Source organism: Cephus cinctus, unplaced genomic scaffold (genome assembly GCF_000341935.2).
Source record: "Cephus cinctus unplaced genomic scaffold, Ccin1 Ccin1_scaffold0173, whole genome shotgun sequence".
Classification (NCBI taxonomy): Eukaryota; Metazoa; Arthropoda; class Insecta; order Hymenoptera; family Cephidae; genus Cephus; species Cephus cinctus.
Genome location: NW_014332897.1, coordinates 274,790 through 289,829, shown reverse-complemented (window position 1 = coordinate 289,829; position 15,040 = coordinate 274,790). Strand labels below are relative to the sequence as shown.

At 41.2% G+C, this 15,040-nt stretch overlaps 4 protein-coding genes across 8 annotated transcripts in view; 3 read left to right on the top strand and 1 right to left on the bottom strand.

The window, feature by feature from the left end:
* Positions 1 to 970: 970 nt before the first annotated feature.
* Positions 971 to 3,094, top strand: LOC107264530 (protoporphyrinogen oxidase). The gene is made up of 2 exons (XM_015732872.2): positions 971 to 2,232; positions 2,315 to 3,094. The coding sequence occupies exons 1-2, from the start codon at positions 1,111 to 1,113 to the stop codon at positions 2,633 to 2,635; spliced, it is 1,443 nt and encodes a 480-aa protein (XP_015588358.1). The 5' UTR covers positions 971 to 1,110; the 3' UTR covers positions 2,636 to 3,094.
* On the bottom strand, positions 2,465 to 9,259 carry LOC107264541 (transcription initiation factor TFIID subunit 13). 3 transcript variants are annotated; one of them, XM_015732894.2, is made up of 4 exons: positions 4,303 to 4,468; positions 3,955 to 4,192; positions 3,772 to 3,873; positions 2,465 to 2,599 (listed from the first exon to the last, which is right to left on the bottom strand). In XM_015732894.2, the coding sequence occupies exons 1-4, from the start codon at positions 4,327 to 4,329 to the stop codon at positions 2,595 to 2,597; spliced, it is 372 nt and encodes a 123-aa protein (XP_015588380.1). In that variant the 5' UTR covers positions 4,330 to 4,468; the 3' UTR covers positions 2,465 to 2,594. The 3 variants fall into 3 exon arrangements, with proteins under 3 accessions (XP_015588380.1, XP_024937577.1, XP_015588378.1); XM_025081809.1 differs by lacking the exon at positions 2,465 to 2,599 and adding an exon at positions 8,867 to 9,259 and having other exon boundaries at positions 3,122 to 3,873; positions 4,303 to 4,432; XM_015732892.2 differs by lacking the exon at positions 2,465 to 2,599 and having other exon boundaries at positions 3,122 to 3,873.
* LOC107264531 lies at positions 4,508 to 7,120 on the top strand. Of its 2 annotated transcripts, XM_015732874.2 has the most exons (7): positions 4,508 to 4,851; positions 4,920 to 4,976; positions 5,067 to 5,532; positions 5,600 to 5,859; positions 5,931 to 6,184; positions 6,252 to 6,426; positions 6,505 to 7,120. In XM_015732874.2, the coding sequence occupies exons 2-7, from the start codon at positions 4,948 to 4,950 to the stop codon at positions 6,746 to 6,748; spliced, it is 1,428 nt and encodes a 475-aa protein (XP_015588360.1). In that variant the 5' UTR covers positions 4,508 to 4,851; positions 4,920 to 4,947; the 3' UTR covers positions 6,749 to 7,120. The 2 variants fall into 2 exon arrangements, with proteins under 2 accessions (XP_015588360.1, XP_015588361.1); XM_015732875.1 differs by having other exon boundaries at positions 4,520 to 4,976; positions 5,934 to 6,184.
* The window catches only part of LOC107264540, a 21,918-nt gene continuing 14,134 nt past the window's right edge, over positions 7,257 to 15,040 (top strand). For both annotated transcript variants that reach the window (XM_025081808.1, XM_015732891.2), the window contains exon 1: positions 7,257 to 7,528. In XM_025081808.1, coding sequence (XP_024937576.1) covers positions 7,405 to 7,528 — 124 coding nt within the window. In that variant the 5' untranslated portion in view covers positions 7,257 to 7,404. The remainder of the gene's footprint in view (positions 7,529 to 15,040) is intronic.

Sequence of the window (15,040 nt, the reverse complement as noted above, 5' to 3'; positions counted from 1 at the left end):
CAATTCCGCGTTTATAGCGCACCGACGAGAGAAGAACACTGTGGACTCTCTATTAAAATACATATTTATACATATTATATTAACATTACAAAAATGGAGGTGCTGCACGGACGTCAGCTCCAGCATCGCACTTTTTTAAAATCTCTTGAAAATGATTCAACAATAGGCTTTTTCAATAGTTCTCGAGAAGTTCTACAGTTCCTGATAGGTTTCAACAATCGTTCTGCTACGCAACATCGGTAAAATATGTATTAAATATGCTTGTGGCATCATACGCTTCAGTGCAGGCAGACATGAGTTGCTTGCTTTTGTCATATTAAACTTACCGAGCTTACACTGTGTGATCGAATTTAGGATTGCAAAAAAAAAAAGTATTTAGGCTATATCCGATGAGTTGTCTCGTTCTAAGTGTTGCTTTGGGAACCAGCGATAAGTAGCGGAGGACTCTGCCCGCCAGGCTACCCGTTCGTGATCACGTTCAGCTCGGCTACGACGGGATATCCATTATCGACGGAGGCGATGATCACAAAATTCTATTCCCGGATTCGCTGCTACGATTTAGCAGCATGTTTTTGGTATCGCCACAAAACCGTAGCGTTGTGCATCTCTCTACTGATCTCTGGTGAATGACCAGCCGGCGGTTGCAAGAATTTCACTCCATCAGGCACATAAGCGTACTTCAATACACTCTTTGCTTATTCAAAAACTCGGCCCTCGCTGTTGAGCTATCTTATTTATTTGAACAATCAGTAAACTTGTGCATTTGGAGATGTAACCCAAAACATACTGAACATACCGCACACTGGGTCAGTTAGCACCGTACTTCTATTCAAGAATTTTTTGCTGCGATAAAGTATTCTTCTTTAAATTGTATAACTAGGTGAGTTAAGTATACTAACCTGAATATTAAATTATTCATTACTCCGCTGTATTGAAATGACTGTCATTGTAAATATCAAAACTGTTTATTTAATAAAATACAATTGCCATTTGATATAATGTTTGAATGCGCATTATACAAGTTATTTATCGCATAGGTAATAAATAATACTACATTGGCTGAGTATCCAACAAACATTTAGATTAAGTAGTGTGATTAGTTGTACTATTATGAACAATTTACAGGTCAGATGCATCAAGATGACAGTGATACTGGGTGGAGGAATATCAGGGTTATCTGCAGCCTATTATGCTTTAGAAAATCCAAGAATCAGTTCCATGGTATTGCTGGAGGCTTCAAACAGAGTAGGTGGCTGGATTTGTAGCAACAAATCACCAAATGGAGCAATATTTGAGCAAGGCCCTCGAACAGTGAGACCTCGAGGCCCAGGAGGAAAGAATACTTTGGAATTAATAGACCGTTTAAAACTAACAGAAAAACTTATCCCAATAGTATCCAGCCACCCAGCTGCGCGAAATAGACTGATTTATGCTGAGAACAAATTACACTTGCTGCCCAACAACCTTAAGTCTTTATTTGTCAAAAATTCACCGTTTGACCGTCCTCTGATCAGCATCCTCATGAATGACATAAAAGCACCGAGAATCTCGAAAGAGGATGAGAGTATTTACAGTTTTGTGGAACGCAGGTTAGGCAAAGATGTCGCGGATAATCTAATCAGTCCCATGATATGTGGTATCTGTGCGGGAGACGCCAAACAGATCAGTGTCAATTTTTTAATGCCTTCTCTCTTTGAGGCGGAACAGAAACATGGCTCCATAGCAAAGGGTCTTTTGATGAACCGTGTAAACCAAATGTTTGCCACAAAAACAAAGGTTATCGAAGTATCCGGTTCGGGTACTGCAGAAATGGCTAGGAAAAATAAATGGGCTATATGGGGTTTAAAAGATGGATTGGAGCAACTTCCTCGTACCCTGGCGGATAATTTAAAATCTCGAGGATTGGACATACGCTTAGGAAATAGATGTGAGAGACTGACTTTTAAGCCTGGTTACGTAGAGTTGACGATAAATGGTGAAACGGACAAATACTCCCGGATCGTGTCGAGCATCGCGGCTAAAAATTTGGCACAATTGGTTCGCCGACAACATCCTCAATTAGCTAGAGAATTGGAAGCGATTCCCACGGTGACGGTGGCCGTGGTTAACATTCAGTTTAGCGGAAACGTCTTGCCGATGCAGGCCTTCGGTTTTCTAGTTCCGCCTAAAGAGAATTTACCTATTCTCGGCGTGATCTTCGACTCTTGTGTCTTCCCGCATGAAACAGACACGGTACGTTATAAGATAAATTTCGCGCGTTTTGTTATCATGACAGAATATTACAATATTTTTTAAATAAATTTTGAATCGACAGGTACTGACAGTAATGATGGGTGGCGCTTGGTTCGAAAAAAATTTTGGCGAGTGTCCCTCCAAGGACGAAATATTGCGCGTGGCGGTCGAGAGTGCGAAGAAGATCCTGGGTATCAAAGAGAGCCCGGTCGCCCATAAAGTGACCATCCTTAGAGATTGTATTCCTCAACATGTAGTCGGCCACAAGCAACGACTGAACCGCATTCATAATTACATTTCGGCGCACGGCCTTCCTCTAGCGCTCTGCGGATCCTCCTACCAGGGTGTTGGACTCAATGATGTTATTCTGTCAGCAAAACACGCGGTTTCTGATATCTCATAGTCCAATAGTCAATAGAAACCAAAAGCTTTATTTTAGCCATGGCAGTGATTACAATTCAGCCATTGGGTTAACATGGCAGGCACACAAAAGCGAAATTACTTTGCCAGTGGCTTAGGCAGCGGCCAAGTTAGCGGCCAGTGTTAGTCGGCATGCCTTACCATGAAAAATATGATATTGTCATAATTCATAATACAGCATGGCAAGCTTGAACAATCTTTTCACACTCATTCTTCTTTGAGCATTATTGATCCTCATCGAATCGTGACTGATAGATGTAAGAATGCAACTCTTAAGTATAGGTAGGTGGTGCGAATGATGCCTTTTTACATGCGACTAATTGTCTAACTTTTTATTTCATATTCATTTATAGACACGATATTCATGTATCAAATGCTATGGGAAGATTATTTGTCCTGGCAAACCGACCGAATGATACATTGTATACATGCTCTATAAAAATACATTTGTTACTCTCCAAGGAGAATATTTCATTGGCATTACAATTTTTTATTTCACGGAATACAATCCAACGTACAATAAATCGAAGTTGTTCTAATTTATATGAACACATAAGTATCCTTTAATGAAATCTTTCTATTAAGTTGTCAGGTCAAACATTCTCACTTTACAGTTACACGCAATCAATTTATATTTGCTTTTGCAAAACTATCAAGAACATTTTTTTAACATAGATACATCTAAGTCAATGGAATGTTCATATTAGTTTAGAATTTGGATCCCAGTTAATCGAGACACATACAACTTTAATAAATAATTAACTGCTAACCAAAACATTTTTAAAAGAGACAAATAGGTTTGCCGGTGATCTGACGCTTTTCAGTCATTCTTATTAACATGAATGCCGTTCAGATTTCATATACAGTATTACCCAATTTCAGATTCTGATACAAACCATTAAATCCATAATTCAAATAAGGCATACATGCTTTCACAGGGAGCAAATTTATACAAATCACAAATACTTCAGGACTTGTTTGCCCTTTTAATCATGATACAATTTCTTTCTTTTTACAAACTTAAATTTTGGAACCAGCGAACATGAGCACGCATACCTCTACTGATAAAAATTCAATTCCAGATAATAAGAACATCAAATTTTTACTGACTAACAGTACCTGCGTATTTAACTTCATCAAAGGCCTTTCTAGCCTTTTTGAGCTCTTCATTCATTGTTAGCAGATCCTTGACTCTTGCATACTTCCGAGGATCTTTCCTGACTAAGAAAATAAGAACAAAATATATACCAAATGCCAGATATCATTTAATATCTCAACATAAGAATCTGATATATAAATTACCTAGAAAAACAATGTCTTCAACTTGTACTCTACCAGTACGACCAATTTCCATAGCTCTATGGGTCATTTCAGTAATGAACTCTATCACTAGATCCTCCAGCAGATCAACACTTTCGGTATATGGATTTTGATCATCTCCAAAACCAAACATCATGCATCGCAATTCCTTGGAGAAGAGTCTCTTTCTACCACCTGGTAAAGTTCCACCAATTGGAATTTCAGCCTCCTCATCTTCAAACTACGGAATTTTTCTAAGGATATTATTGTGATCTAACCTGTTCTCTTGATGTATACTATGTTTCAGGGATATTTATGGAAAGTGTACAATACTAAAAGAGTAATACTCACCTGTTCAAAACCTTCTTCAGCAGCCATTACTTACTTGCGTCAGGCGTATTGTTGCTTTTAATTGTAACAAAGTAAATATTTGCACCAATTCGTACGTTCTGGAGTTTACGCGGTTATTCGCTGTTATTTTCTAAATATAAGCATAAAACCAGCCTTCAATGACAGTACCGACGGAGTATCGCGAGAAGTAGATATTACAACCAATTCCTCGCTAAGTATAGCATTGAGTGATCAGAGCAAGCGTATCATAACAGAAATGCAGAGTTCAGAATAGCAGAAATAACCAAACAGCTAGGGATTGATGTTTTCATTCATTGTCAAACACGAAAATATATGAAATATTGAATTTCGTGATAAACAATCGCAATCGAGATTGATTCGAGATGTTCAAGAAAATGTGGAGAATAAAATTAATTCAGTGGAGTATACCTCCTCATGAATAAGAAAAAAGTGAAATCCCTTGTCAGTAAATACTGGAGTAAATACGGGCGAATTGAGTTTATCGGGGACGATCAAAATGGACTTCGAGTTGCAATTACTAAATATCAAGTTAATCAATAACGCACTGTTTCATAGTGCACAGTTGAATAAATGTTAACGCGCATTTTGCTTTTTAGGCAATTAGACTATTAACTAAACTATGAGATGCATAGAAGAAAATTCAATAGAAGTGTGTAAGTATTTTTATATAACGAAATGGAAAGTGATAGCGTGAGAGTCATGGTAATGGGGATATAACTCTGATTTATTAAATCAAATTGAAGGACTAGTCCAGCGATAGGTAAAAAACCCCAACACGTTTCAAGGATGACTATACAGGGTGATACTGAAGAGGGTCGTGGAATACATAATTCTTTAGAGAGTCCAGTCAGAAAGAATCATTCTCAAGGAATTGAAGATTCTTCTAGTTGGGATCAACAAAGTGGAGCTACTTCAGCTTCATGGCCAGAAGACATGGAGGAGGCGGCGACAAGAAAAGTTATCTCATATTGGGAAGCTGTTGAAAGAACTTTATACGATGAAGAGAATCAAGTGAGATCTGGAAGTGTTTATGACGAATGTGTACAATGGCGAACACAGATACCACACCTGCGAATAGTTGGGCAATGTCCAGTCTCAATGCAGAAAATTTATAGGCCTGATACCTCCTTAAAAAAAAAAACAGGAAATATATTGGAGAATTCAAGTATTGAGAATGAAGAAACGTATGCAGAACATAAGCTACCACAAGTGAGTGAATTTTTGCTTTTGCCAATGAAAACTCTTTTACTTGATCGTAGAAGAATTTTACATATAGGATTTAGATAACTCGTCAAAGCATCAGCAACGAGATAAATCGAGGAAAGCAATTCTTCAGTTGATCATGGAATTCTTGTGCAGACAGCTTTCTCTTGATGAACAAGAATCAGATTTACTAAGTAATGAATTAGACATGGTTTTAAGAATAACGCCAGCACCAACGTACAGTGGCAAAAATCCCAGATCCAGAGTTAGCGCCAAGAGCAGAATAGATGACGAAGAAAATAAAGTATTATTAGAAGAAAGAATGTTTTTGGCGTAAGGAACATATATTCTATATAAGTTTATTATTACCTGATAGCATTTTCTAGAAGAAAGTTCTATTTTAGCAGAAGCGGTGGGTCACTGATTTCGGCAAGGAGGCAAAACGTCTCAAGAGATGCCAATGAAGAGAATTTTCTAATTGAAAGGGAGAGGCTCTACACACCCCAATTAAGCAGAAACAAGCTTGGTACCGTTTTTAACGAAAAAATCGTGGTGAGCCCTGTACCCTTTGTCGTAACGACTAGAGAAAGCTTCTCGACCTTGAAGACAATTCCTATCAGATTTATGGAGCAGTCTCTAGAGATAACGGCTCCTCAAAGTAAGGCATTAGATTAATCAATAAAAGCATAATAAGGAATGTTACCGATATATTATCTCATTGGCAGGGTCTGCAAGATTAGTGGAATCAGGTTTTAAAAGCTCCTCTGCGAGGAGAGCCGCTCTTGCAAGGATTCCGCAAGTTCAATCTGCCTGGCAAGCACCAGTCTGTCCAACCATTTGGCCAAAGAATGTCAGACTCGCACCCATTGATACCTCAAGATTACCAAGTAGCAAGAACAGGTAAGCAAAATTCCAAAAAACAGACTTTCCTTGATTGCGCGAGGATAGGCAATTGATTGATTGGAAATTACATTACAGATCATTGGCAACTTCTCCGACTTCCGTTCCACGTAGTCGAAATTCCCTGATTCCCATATCACGTGACATGGTTCTAGTATCGCCACTGGTGTCTCAGAACAACAACCTTGAGAGTTTGGAAATACAAGGCAGACAAATCTCGGCGCAGACATCGAAATCGAGTTTATTGAAACCTGGCTGGGATTCCAGTCCAAGAATAATGAAGAAAACAAGAAAGAAAACACGAGGCAAAGTCGCGCGATGATTCGTTTGCTCTGTCTGGTAGCTGACTATTCAAAAGAGTCCTCAAGAATGAAAGATGCATATGCCTTTGTGAGAACCACAGGAAGTTCAAAGGAGCGTGGACGGAATTCTTTTCCGTGTAATCTATGAGACAGGGGAACTATAAGTTCTTGTTCGTGCGGGGCACGCGAATATATCGATTAAAGCGCACGCCGATCACGCATTACGAGTTTTCCAATTGTTTGATCGTAAGATTAAAGCGTTCTACCTCACAGGTTCTACGCACGCAAATAATTATATATTTTTGTAAATCATACTCCACACTCTCTGTTTCTTCTGTATACATATCCATATAGCCTAACACATAGATGGAATAAATGTCTACTTGCCGGTACAAAATGTCTTCATTCATTCATCATAAAATGGTATTGCGCAGTCATTCGCGAAACTGTTTTGCGACGCATAAATAAGCGGAATTCGTGAGGGTAGCGCAAGCGCGAGTTTTCGGCGGGTGGATGCTGCGATAAGATGAAAGCTCTTCGCGGGAGCTTATTCAGTAGAGCGCGACAGGTTTGCGTGTTCGGACACATTCGGGACACGTCCTCCTAGCTACTTGCCGAATTGGTTCCTCGGTCCTTACGGGTGGTTCAGTGTGAATCAAAGAAACTATTATTTACCATGGTGACCCGTGCCAAGGATTTCCGGATGAATAGCGTTTCAGATGACATGTCTGGCTACATCCGACCACCAGAAAGTCATCTAACGGCAGTGACCAGGGTGCTTGGAGTGTGCACAGCTATAGGCAAGTCGTATAATCTCTTCTATACGATATCATTTACAAACAATATAAAGAATTAAGAGAAGACAAGCTACCAATTCCCCAAGCCATTATCTTTATGTTGATAAACATACAAAACATATGTAAAGATCAAACTGACAGACGTTATCTCTGGAAACCAAAGGATATTACACAGTGCAAAATCAATGAATATAAATCGTCGAAGAAAGTTCCGCGGGGAAATTTATTTCCAATAGGTTGTAAAAGTCAGTTTAGAAGCAGGTCAAACTGCTATAAGGGTGTGAGAGATAAGAATGGAAGATCCTAGAAGTGGAATCGTTGACCAGTCCCATATCCACTGAGAGATTCCCCAAGGCGATTCTTTAAATTCGATAGAATATCCCAGAAAATTCCGAGAGACATCTTATATTATGAATGGAATAGCTAGCTAACCAAAAATTCGCGGCATTATACCGCAGAAAAACGATATTCGCCGTCTGTGACTCTGGTAGAGTAATAAAATAAGTGGAACGGAGTGAGAACTAAAATCTGAGGGCGTTAGGAAGGCTAAAGGCAGTCGTCCTTGCTGAGATAAACCGAAGACGAGTTGCCAGAGTCGCGACGCCACGGAGACGCCAAGGTGGTGACGTCAAGAGAGGCTATCTCACCCCGCACACAACTCCTCAGGGTTAATTGCCCAGGACAATTGTATTCGAAGTTTCTCTAATTGAAAACACGTAAATGGTTTCTTTCTGCGACCTCTTGAAATTTCCTATTCCATATTTGCCGTTAAAGAACACACTCGACATTCGAATTAAGTAACTCGATTGTTCCGCTTTACTTTAAATCCCGAACGATCATTCCAATAAGAAATGAACGAAAAATATCGACGAACGTCTATCATCGAATGAGATTCAGATTCTTAATATTATCGTGTTTCATTTGACCATCAATAAAAGAATTGTCTTTTCACATTTTACTAAAAGAACTACTGCAATTCTCTCGCATTGTGGAATTACGGGTTTTCACACGTCTCTGCTACAAAAAGCAGAAGTTCGTCTTTTCCGAGACGACACAATCTTGTAAGGTCGACTTGTCACGTATCATACTTCGAACTCAAAATGGTCGCTTTATTCTCAACACGGGTCGTAATCAAAACTTCCACTGGATTCCGATAAAGAATTTTCTAATTCCCAATGAGATTTCGTACGCCACTAAATAAGCCACGTACCTACTAATTTCGCCCGTCACTTATTCTTTCTCATGTTTTGGGTTTCTAACTCCTGAAGAAAAATATTGTTTCCCGGACATTGTCCGTATTATTACTCTAAAATCTTATTATACAGATGTATTCTTACTTACGTCCTCTCTCCTATTCTCTTCTCGTAGTCTTGAGATACTCCAGAGTATTTTAAATAACCAAGAGATGAAATTGTCCTCACGACTGTGACGCAACATGGAATCGTGGTCGGAATTTCCAAGGACGATCGATGCCAGTGAATTCTTGAAAGTTACCAGTGTTGAGTCCTCAGAAAGGTATAAGAGGTTACGAGCAGTTGCGAGGAATCGGACATTCCTAACTCTTTCTTCCTCTTCGTCTTCCTCGTCGTCTCTTATAATTACTCTTCGTTATTTCTCGAGTATTTTTATGATCACAATTTTGTTGTCAAATTCGAGATCTATTTCCGTCGCCTGTGTTTTTACTTTGTTTTCTAGACGCCAGCCAACAGTCAGTAATGGAACGGCATAGTGGCGGAAAGCGTGAAATATAGAATAGAATTATAGAATACACGCCGGCAGCTTGGAAGATGCATTCAACTCCGGCGTTGACGGTATGGAAGGCGAAGGGAGGACCGAGGAGTTTGAGAACAACAGAAATAGAGTTGAACGATGGGGCAAAGTCGAATTTAATACTACGCATCTGGCTCTTTTCGCCAACAAATTATCATGACCATGGGCCGAATGTGAAAATCAGAGAAACATTTGAATTCATAAATATCACGGAGAGAACTAATTTTTAAATGAACTCGTAATAGCGATTAATCACGCGCCGCGCGGTGCTCGCCATTTTCGATCAGCAGCGCCACCACCTATGATAAATAGAGAACGACCGTTTCACACTATGTATAAAGAATTCAAACGTTTTAAGAGTAACACGATGGGAAACCTGAAAACGATAAATGTCAATGGACGTAGAAGGGACCGTGGCGGGTAATGATCTTTTAATAAGAATTATCGAGAAGTTGGACATGTGTTTGTGACTGATATAACTTAATTTACATTAGTTTGTGAATAGTGTCAGCAAGAGATTATTCAAATCTGACACTGTTGCAAAATTAACGATCAAATGACTAATCAAGCGTATTTGCTCCCTCAGCGATATTTCTGCTGAACACAGCCAATGCTGTGCTGAGGAAAATGAGACAAACAGATTCAGTTGTGTGGATATAAAGGATACAACGGAGAATTATAAGTGTTCACAGCACGTAAGTAACTTGACAGTCATATGTGGTGATACGCAAATATGTGTAGTAGGTCGCTCGCTTCAACGAGAGAGAAAGAAGGTAGTAAGTACAGCTGTGAAAGATTATGGTGTCGTTACCCGAGAACTCACAGGTAGCTCGTTAGGATTTAAGAGCAGTTTAAATTGGCTCGCATTTCTCTATTATACGACGATGGTGCATTTGAGTCAGTAAACGATTTTACAAGCTTCGTAAAATCGCTATGCTGGAAAATTTCTCTAGCATCTAGATTAAGCATGGATTAGATCCTGAAAATTTGTACTGCCTAATTTACCAGTGGTTAACGATGGCGGTTATACAAGCAACGTGCTCCGATGTAACAGTCGTGCTCTCACATTTACCCTCTGAATAGTGTTAAAGATTTGTACACTAAAAATTGCGAACTTCTCTAGAGCTATGACAAAAACCCACGTGTAATAGTGAGGGAGTTGTCGATGGGAAGTACCGTCAAATAATCTTGGCACAGCAGCCAAACTTCTGAACCTTTGAAACATATTTTCGGAAGATTATGTTATGTAAGAAAATTCGATAAGACATCTCCCTCTTTCTCTATTTCTCTCGTCTTCTTACATACGTGCTCACAATGATCCTATCCAACAATCAGATACACGTAGAGCACAAGTAAGTTCTCAATGCAAGCTTTGCAAATCGTAGTACTGAATGAGTAGTGAATACGACGGATGTGCGATCTCAAAAGAAGCTGCAAGCTTATTTGTAACATCGCCGCGTCGCCCAACCGAGTGCTTGACTCGAATGAGGATGGAGATTTTCGAGATAATGGCTTGAGGGGGAGCAGCAGTAACAACTACCTGCTCTACGAAGATCGAGAGGGAAGAGCAGTTCATGCGAGAAAGCGTCTCGTATGAGAAACTAAAGGAACGCAAGTAAAGAGAGGAATCTAGGAAAGAAGGAGAAGACACGACTAGCGTAGGGATGGCTAGGAATAAGTGAGTAGGTACGATAGATTGTAACCAAAGCTTCTGTACTCTCCGCATCTTGTGCGTCTCTTTTTCCCAGCAATCGACACGATGACAATTACTTCTGAATTCACCCTTAAACGACATAAGTCGTTGGATATTTTTCCAATCAGAAATGATTTGTATTTTAAAAGGAAACGGGCGACGCGTCGAACGATAATATTTGTCACCAGCGATTAATCATTAGCGCGAACACAAGATGAATAAGGAGTGAAAGAAATGGGAAGGATGGAAGATTTAATGAAAAGAGGCGGGAGGGGGTCTCGAATATACGATAAAACAACAGCGAACGAGGAATGATCGATAATGAACCCGAAGAGAAGCTGAGAACTGGGATGCAGCGACGTCCATTGTTTCGAATCACAATGACTCGAGCTGCTGAACAGAAGGAAGTTTTCATTTTTTTCTTTCAGCAAGGTTGAAGTGATAAATGGAATGGTGGCTATAAGGAGTCAGTGGTTTTGAGAAAACGGAAGTTACAATCTATTGCGTGAAAAGTCATTTGTGGAGAACTGACGGCACAAAAAAAAGAGAATTGACCGAATAATTTTTGCATTTTTATACGAAGCGCGATATTAAGTCTGAAACTTTGTCATAGGTCGACGGTAATTTTTATAATTATTTAATCTCGAACGAGATGTAACTTTTTCCCCAAATATTACTCGCTTCGATGTTCCATTCTCGCTTTCGAGGTAGCTCCGTGAAGCTTACGTGCTAATCCAGTTTGTAACGTAATTATTTTCATATCCAAACTCCAAGTAGATTATAAATTCTTGTTCAGTTTCACCCTCAAAATCGGCTTCTCGGAAAAAGTCAAAAAGGTCACGAAGATAGAGAACAGAACAATTTTGTAATCACCTTCGAGCAGGTGATTATGCTGCTCCATCATGCGGGTATTATTAGACATTTGCTAGAGTCGTAGAAAAAAAACACATAATAGCAGATATCATGCGTGGCCAAATTATAACCATAGATCAGCTGTACTACATACACAACTGTTGGTAGATACGGCGTTGTATTGGAAAACGGTAAACAACTCGATTCGCTGAACTACGTCATTTCGTTAGTAGCCCATAGAAACGAATGCGAGTACATTTCTGGCCTGGAAGGTGTGGCAAAAAAAGGGAAGAAAAAAAACTTAATTATAGCCGTCGTTAACAGCCGTGATTCTCGATAAAAAAGAATCTCTAATTTAAGAAACTGTTGCGACATGCCGACGGCTAAATCATATTAACGCGATACGATTGTTGATACTCGATGGCAACGAGCGTCGCTAACAATTTAAGGGGAAAAACCAGACGGAAGAAACTGCGAGTAATAGGGGACTACTTAACATAAATTTAAGGAAAGTATCACTATAGACTATCGTATTTACCCTTCCAACTCTCAGTATCCCTGAGGATGTTCCCCGTGAGAACGTCACATGCCACGAAGGGTGTCGTTCCGCCAAAACTACAAAAATCTGTCTGCGTCCCATCCGCCATAAGCCATTGAGTTAGCTGCTTAAAACGGGTTTAATTTTACTAATTAGAAGGACCATACGAGTGTTGCTAATAACTTAATTATACATATAGCTTGTTAAAGGAGTACAGCGGGAAACGTTCCGCTTTCAAATTTTCGACCCTCTCGGAGTAGCATAATGTGAAAGGGCTTTCACAACCCTTCCCTAAGAATTGATTCGCTCCAGGTTGATGATCCTGCCGAACTATCGTATTTCATCTGGCTATGAACCGGCTAGCACCAGTAACGTGCAGCCTCACGCCGTAATACGAATAACCAACCTAATTATTATACTCTTGTCTTCTTTGACTAGCAATTTATGCAGCAGGTTAACGTAGACGTTGTTCCACATAACGGTCCAATTTTGCAATTCGACCGTTTAACGATGCGCCATGAAGGAAAGAGACAGGGATTACGTTATTTTCTATGTTCGGAAGGTCTACACAATCTAAGTGCAGCCAACTGGAGAACAAAAGGCAATAAATGCTAAAGCTTAGAATTTGTGGTACGGTCTGGTTCAAGGTACAGTAATGGCACAGTAATTGCAACAGACGAAATAAAAGGCTGAAGGAGAGGGAGTGGCTGGGAGAATGATTGAATTCCCAGAGTAGAAGCAAGGTCATGCGAATTTCAGCTCCATTTATATGCTAATGAATATTAAGTCACGTTGGAAGGATCCCTCATAATTGGTTCTCTTGTTGGCACACGGTACCTGCAGCTCCGACCTGACAACCCTTGACCCTTTCTTATTCTCACGGGCCACGTAATAAAAGCCCCATGGAATATGAAGACAGGACTCGCACAAGCAGCAAGGCTGCAGCGTGGAACCTCGATAGTTACGCCGATGAAGATAGGAAGCTGCCGACGATGTTCAGCCAACTAGACAGCCCGAAGTAGCCGCCTTGACGTTGCTCGGCGTCCCTCGGCAAAGTCCAATTGGCATTTTGGACACGATCTATTTACGAGAAGAAGCTTCGCTGGCTTCTTTCGAGACTTCAGGCCGATTGGAGAGCCGACCGATTTCTTCTTTAACGACCCGCTGCCCGGCAGAGTTCTCACTGACTCTTCGGTGCCTGCGGATTCTATTGCAGCCTAGGATCGAGTGCAACCTGACGAAAGTGACCGAGGTACAAATAAACGGCATCCACTCGTTAGGCGTCGCGGTGCCGACTGTCGCGTCGACATGTTTTTCTTGGATTTCAAGCGACGCGGCCAGAACGTGTCAGGAAGATTGGGAAGCTGGACCGATTCGCACGATTGGAGTACTGAGCGAAACTTCTAGGATGATGTGCAGCTCCGTTTGATCGAAGAACCGTCGAAGAAAACAAAAGGTGCACGTGGCTAAGTGCGGCTGCGAGCTTACAATGGGAATGGCGCTGGGTGAATCCAATTAAATTAATTGGTACGCCAATATCGGCAAGCCCTCCGTGAACATCCCCCTCCCTCCTCCCTCCTCCCTCCACCCCGCCGTTCCTTGCCCGCCCTCCGAAAGATCACTTTTTTCGGTGTGCTCAAATTGCCGTGAAATTCATTTCTAATTAAAGGGCGCGGACCTTCCTCGTGGTCTCGCACCCTCAAATTTTGGTAGCGAATCGATATCCCGTTACGCGACCGTGCCCACCACCCACCCTCCGAACCCGGAATACCAAAAAAACACCGCAGCGCCTCTCTCTCGTTTTCCCCACTGATTTTCGACTTCCTCCCTCGCCCATTTTCCTAAAAGCTCCGACCAACTTCTCTCCGCAGCCAATGCACGCGCAACCATCCCGAGTGTCACCTTAGGTGCTCATCCCGTCTTCGGCTTAGGATTTAGGAATTCCTCGGTGACAGCATTGTTCGAAAATCTAGATGCATGAGATCACACCTCGCATTCTGCGATATAGAGCCTGGAGGCAAGTTCAAAGTTCATCCTGACTCAGGAATGGCCATTATCGAACCCAGACTGCGAGCTGGAGCCCGAGATGTCCTTATCAAGCCACCAGCCTCAGTAATAGAGTCTTCATCTGCGTTTCTCTCTCGCACTCGGACCACACTCCCAGTTTTCTGCATCCAGCATGAATATGCATGGACCACGAAAGATGGCCAGAAACGAACCTCTGACTCTCGATCGACTTAATGTATTTAAGTCCTTCAATGTTTTATTTTACACTTGAATATTTAAACCCTCGAAAATATCGTGCAAGATTCAAGTGGGCTGGACCAGGGTGGCTGGACCAGGGTGGCTGAAGGGAAAGAGGGCATTTGAAAAGGATTCACGTAGAAGCCGACGTCCCTTCATTCGTGCCCTGGAGCCTGTCGACAGTCGAGGTTGCGAGGCGCCAACGTAATGCGCCTCTGTGAATTCTATGCATAAAAAATGTGCCCATTGCCACAGTCCCTTTCTATACGTTACGATTAGAGGGGACGCGAGCGAAGCAGTAGTCGACCATATGGGTATAAAAGCGCCACGGAGTCCAGGTACACTCCCTCAAAGTGGCTCTTTGTCTTGTTGTTTGGTGGAAAATATTTCACTCGCCCCCCTCCCCCCCCCCCCCCCC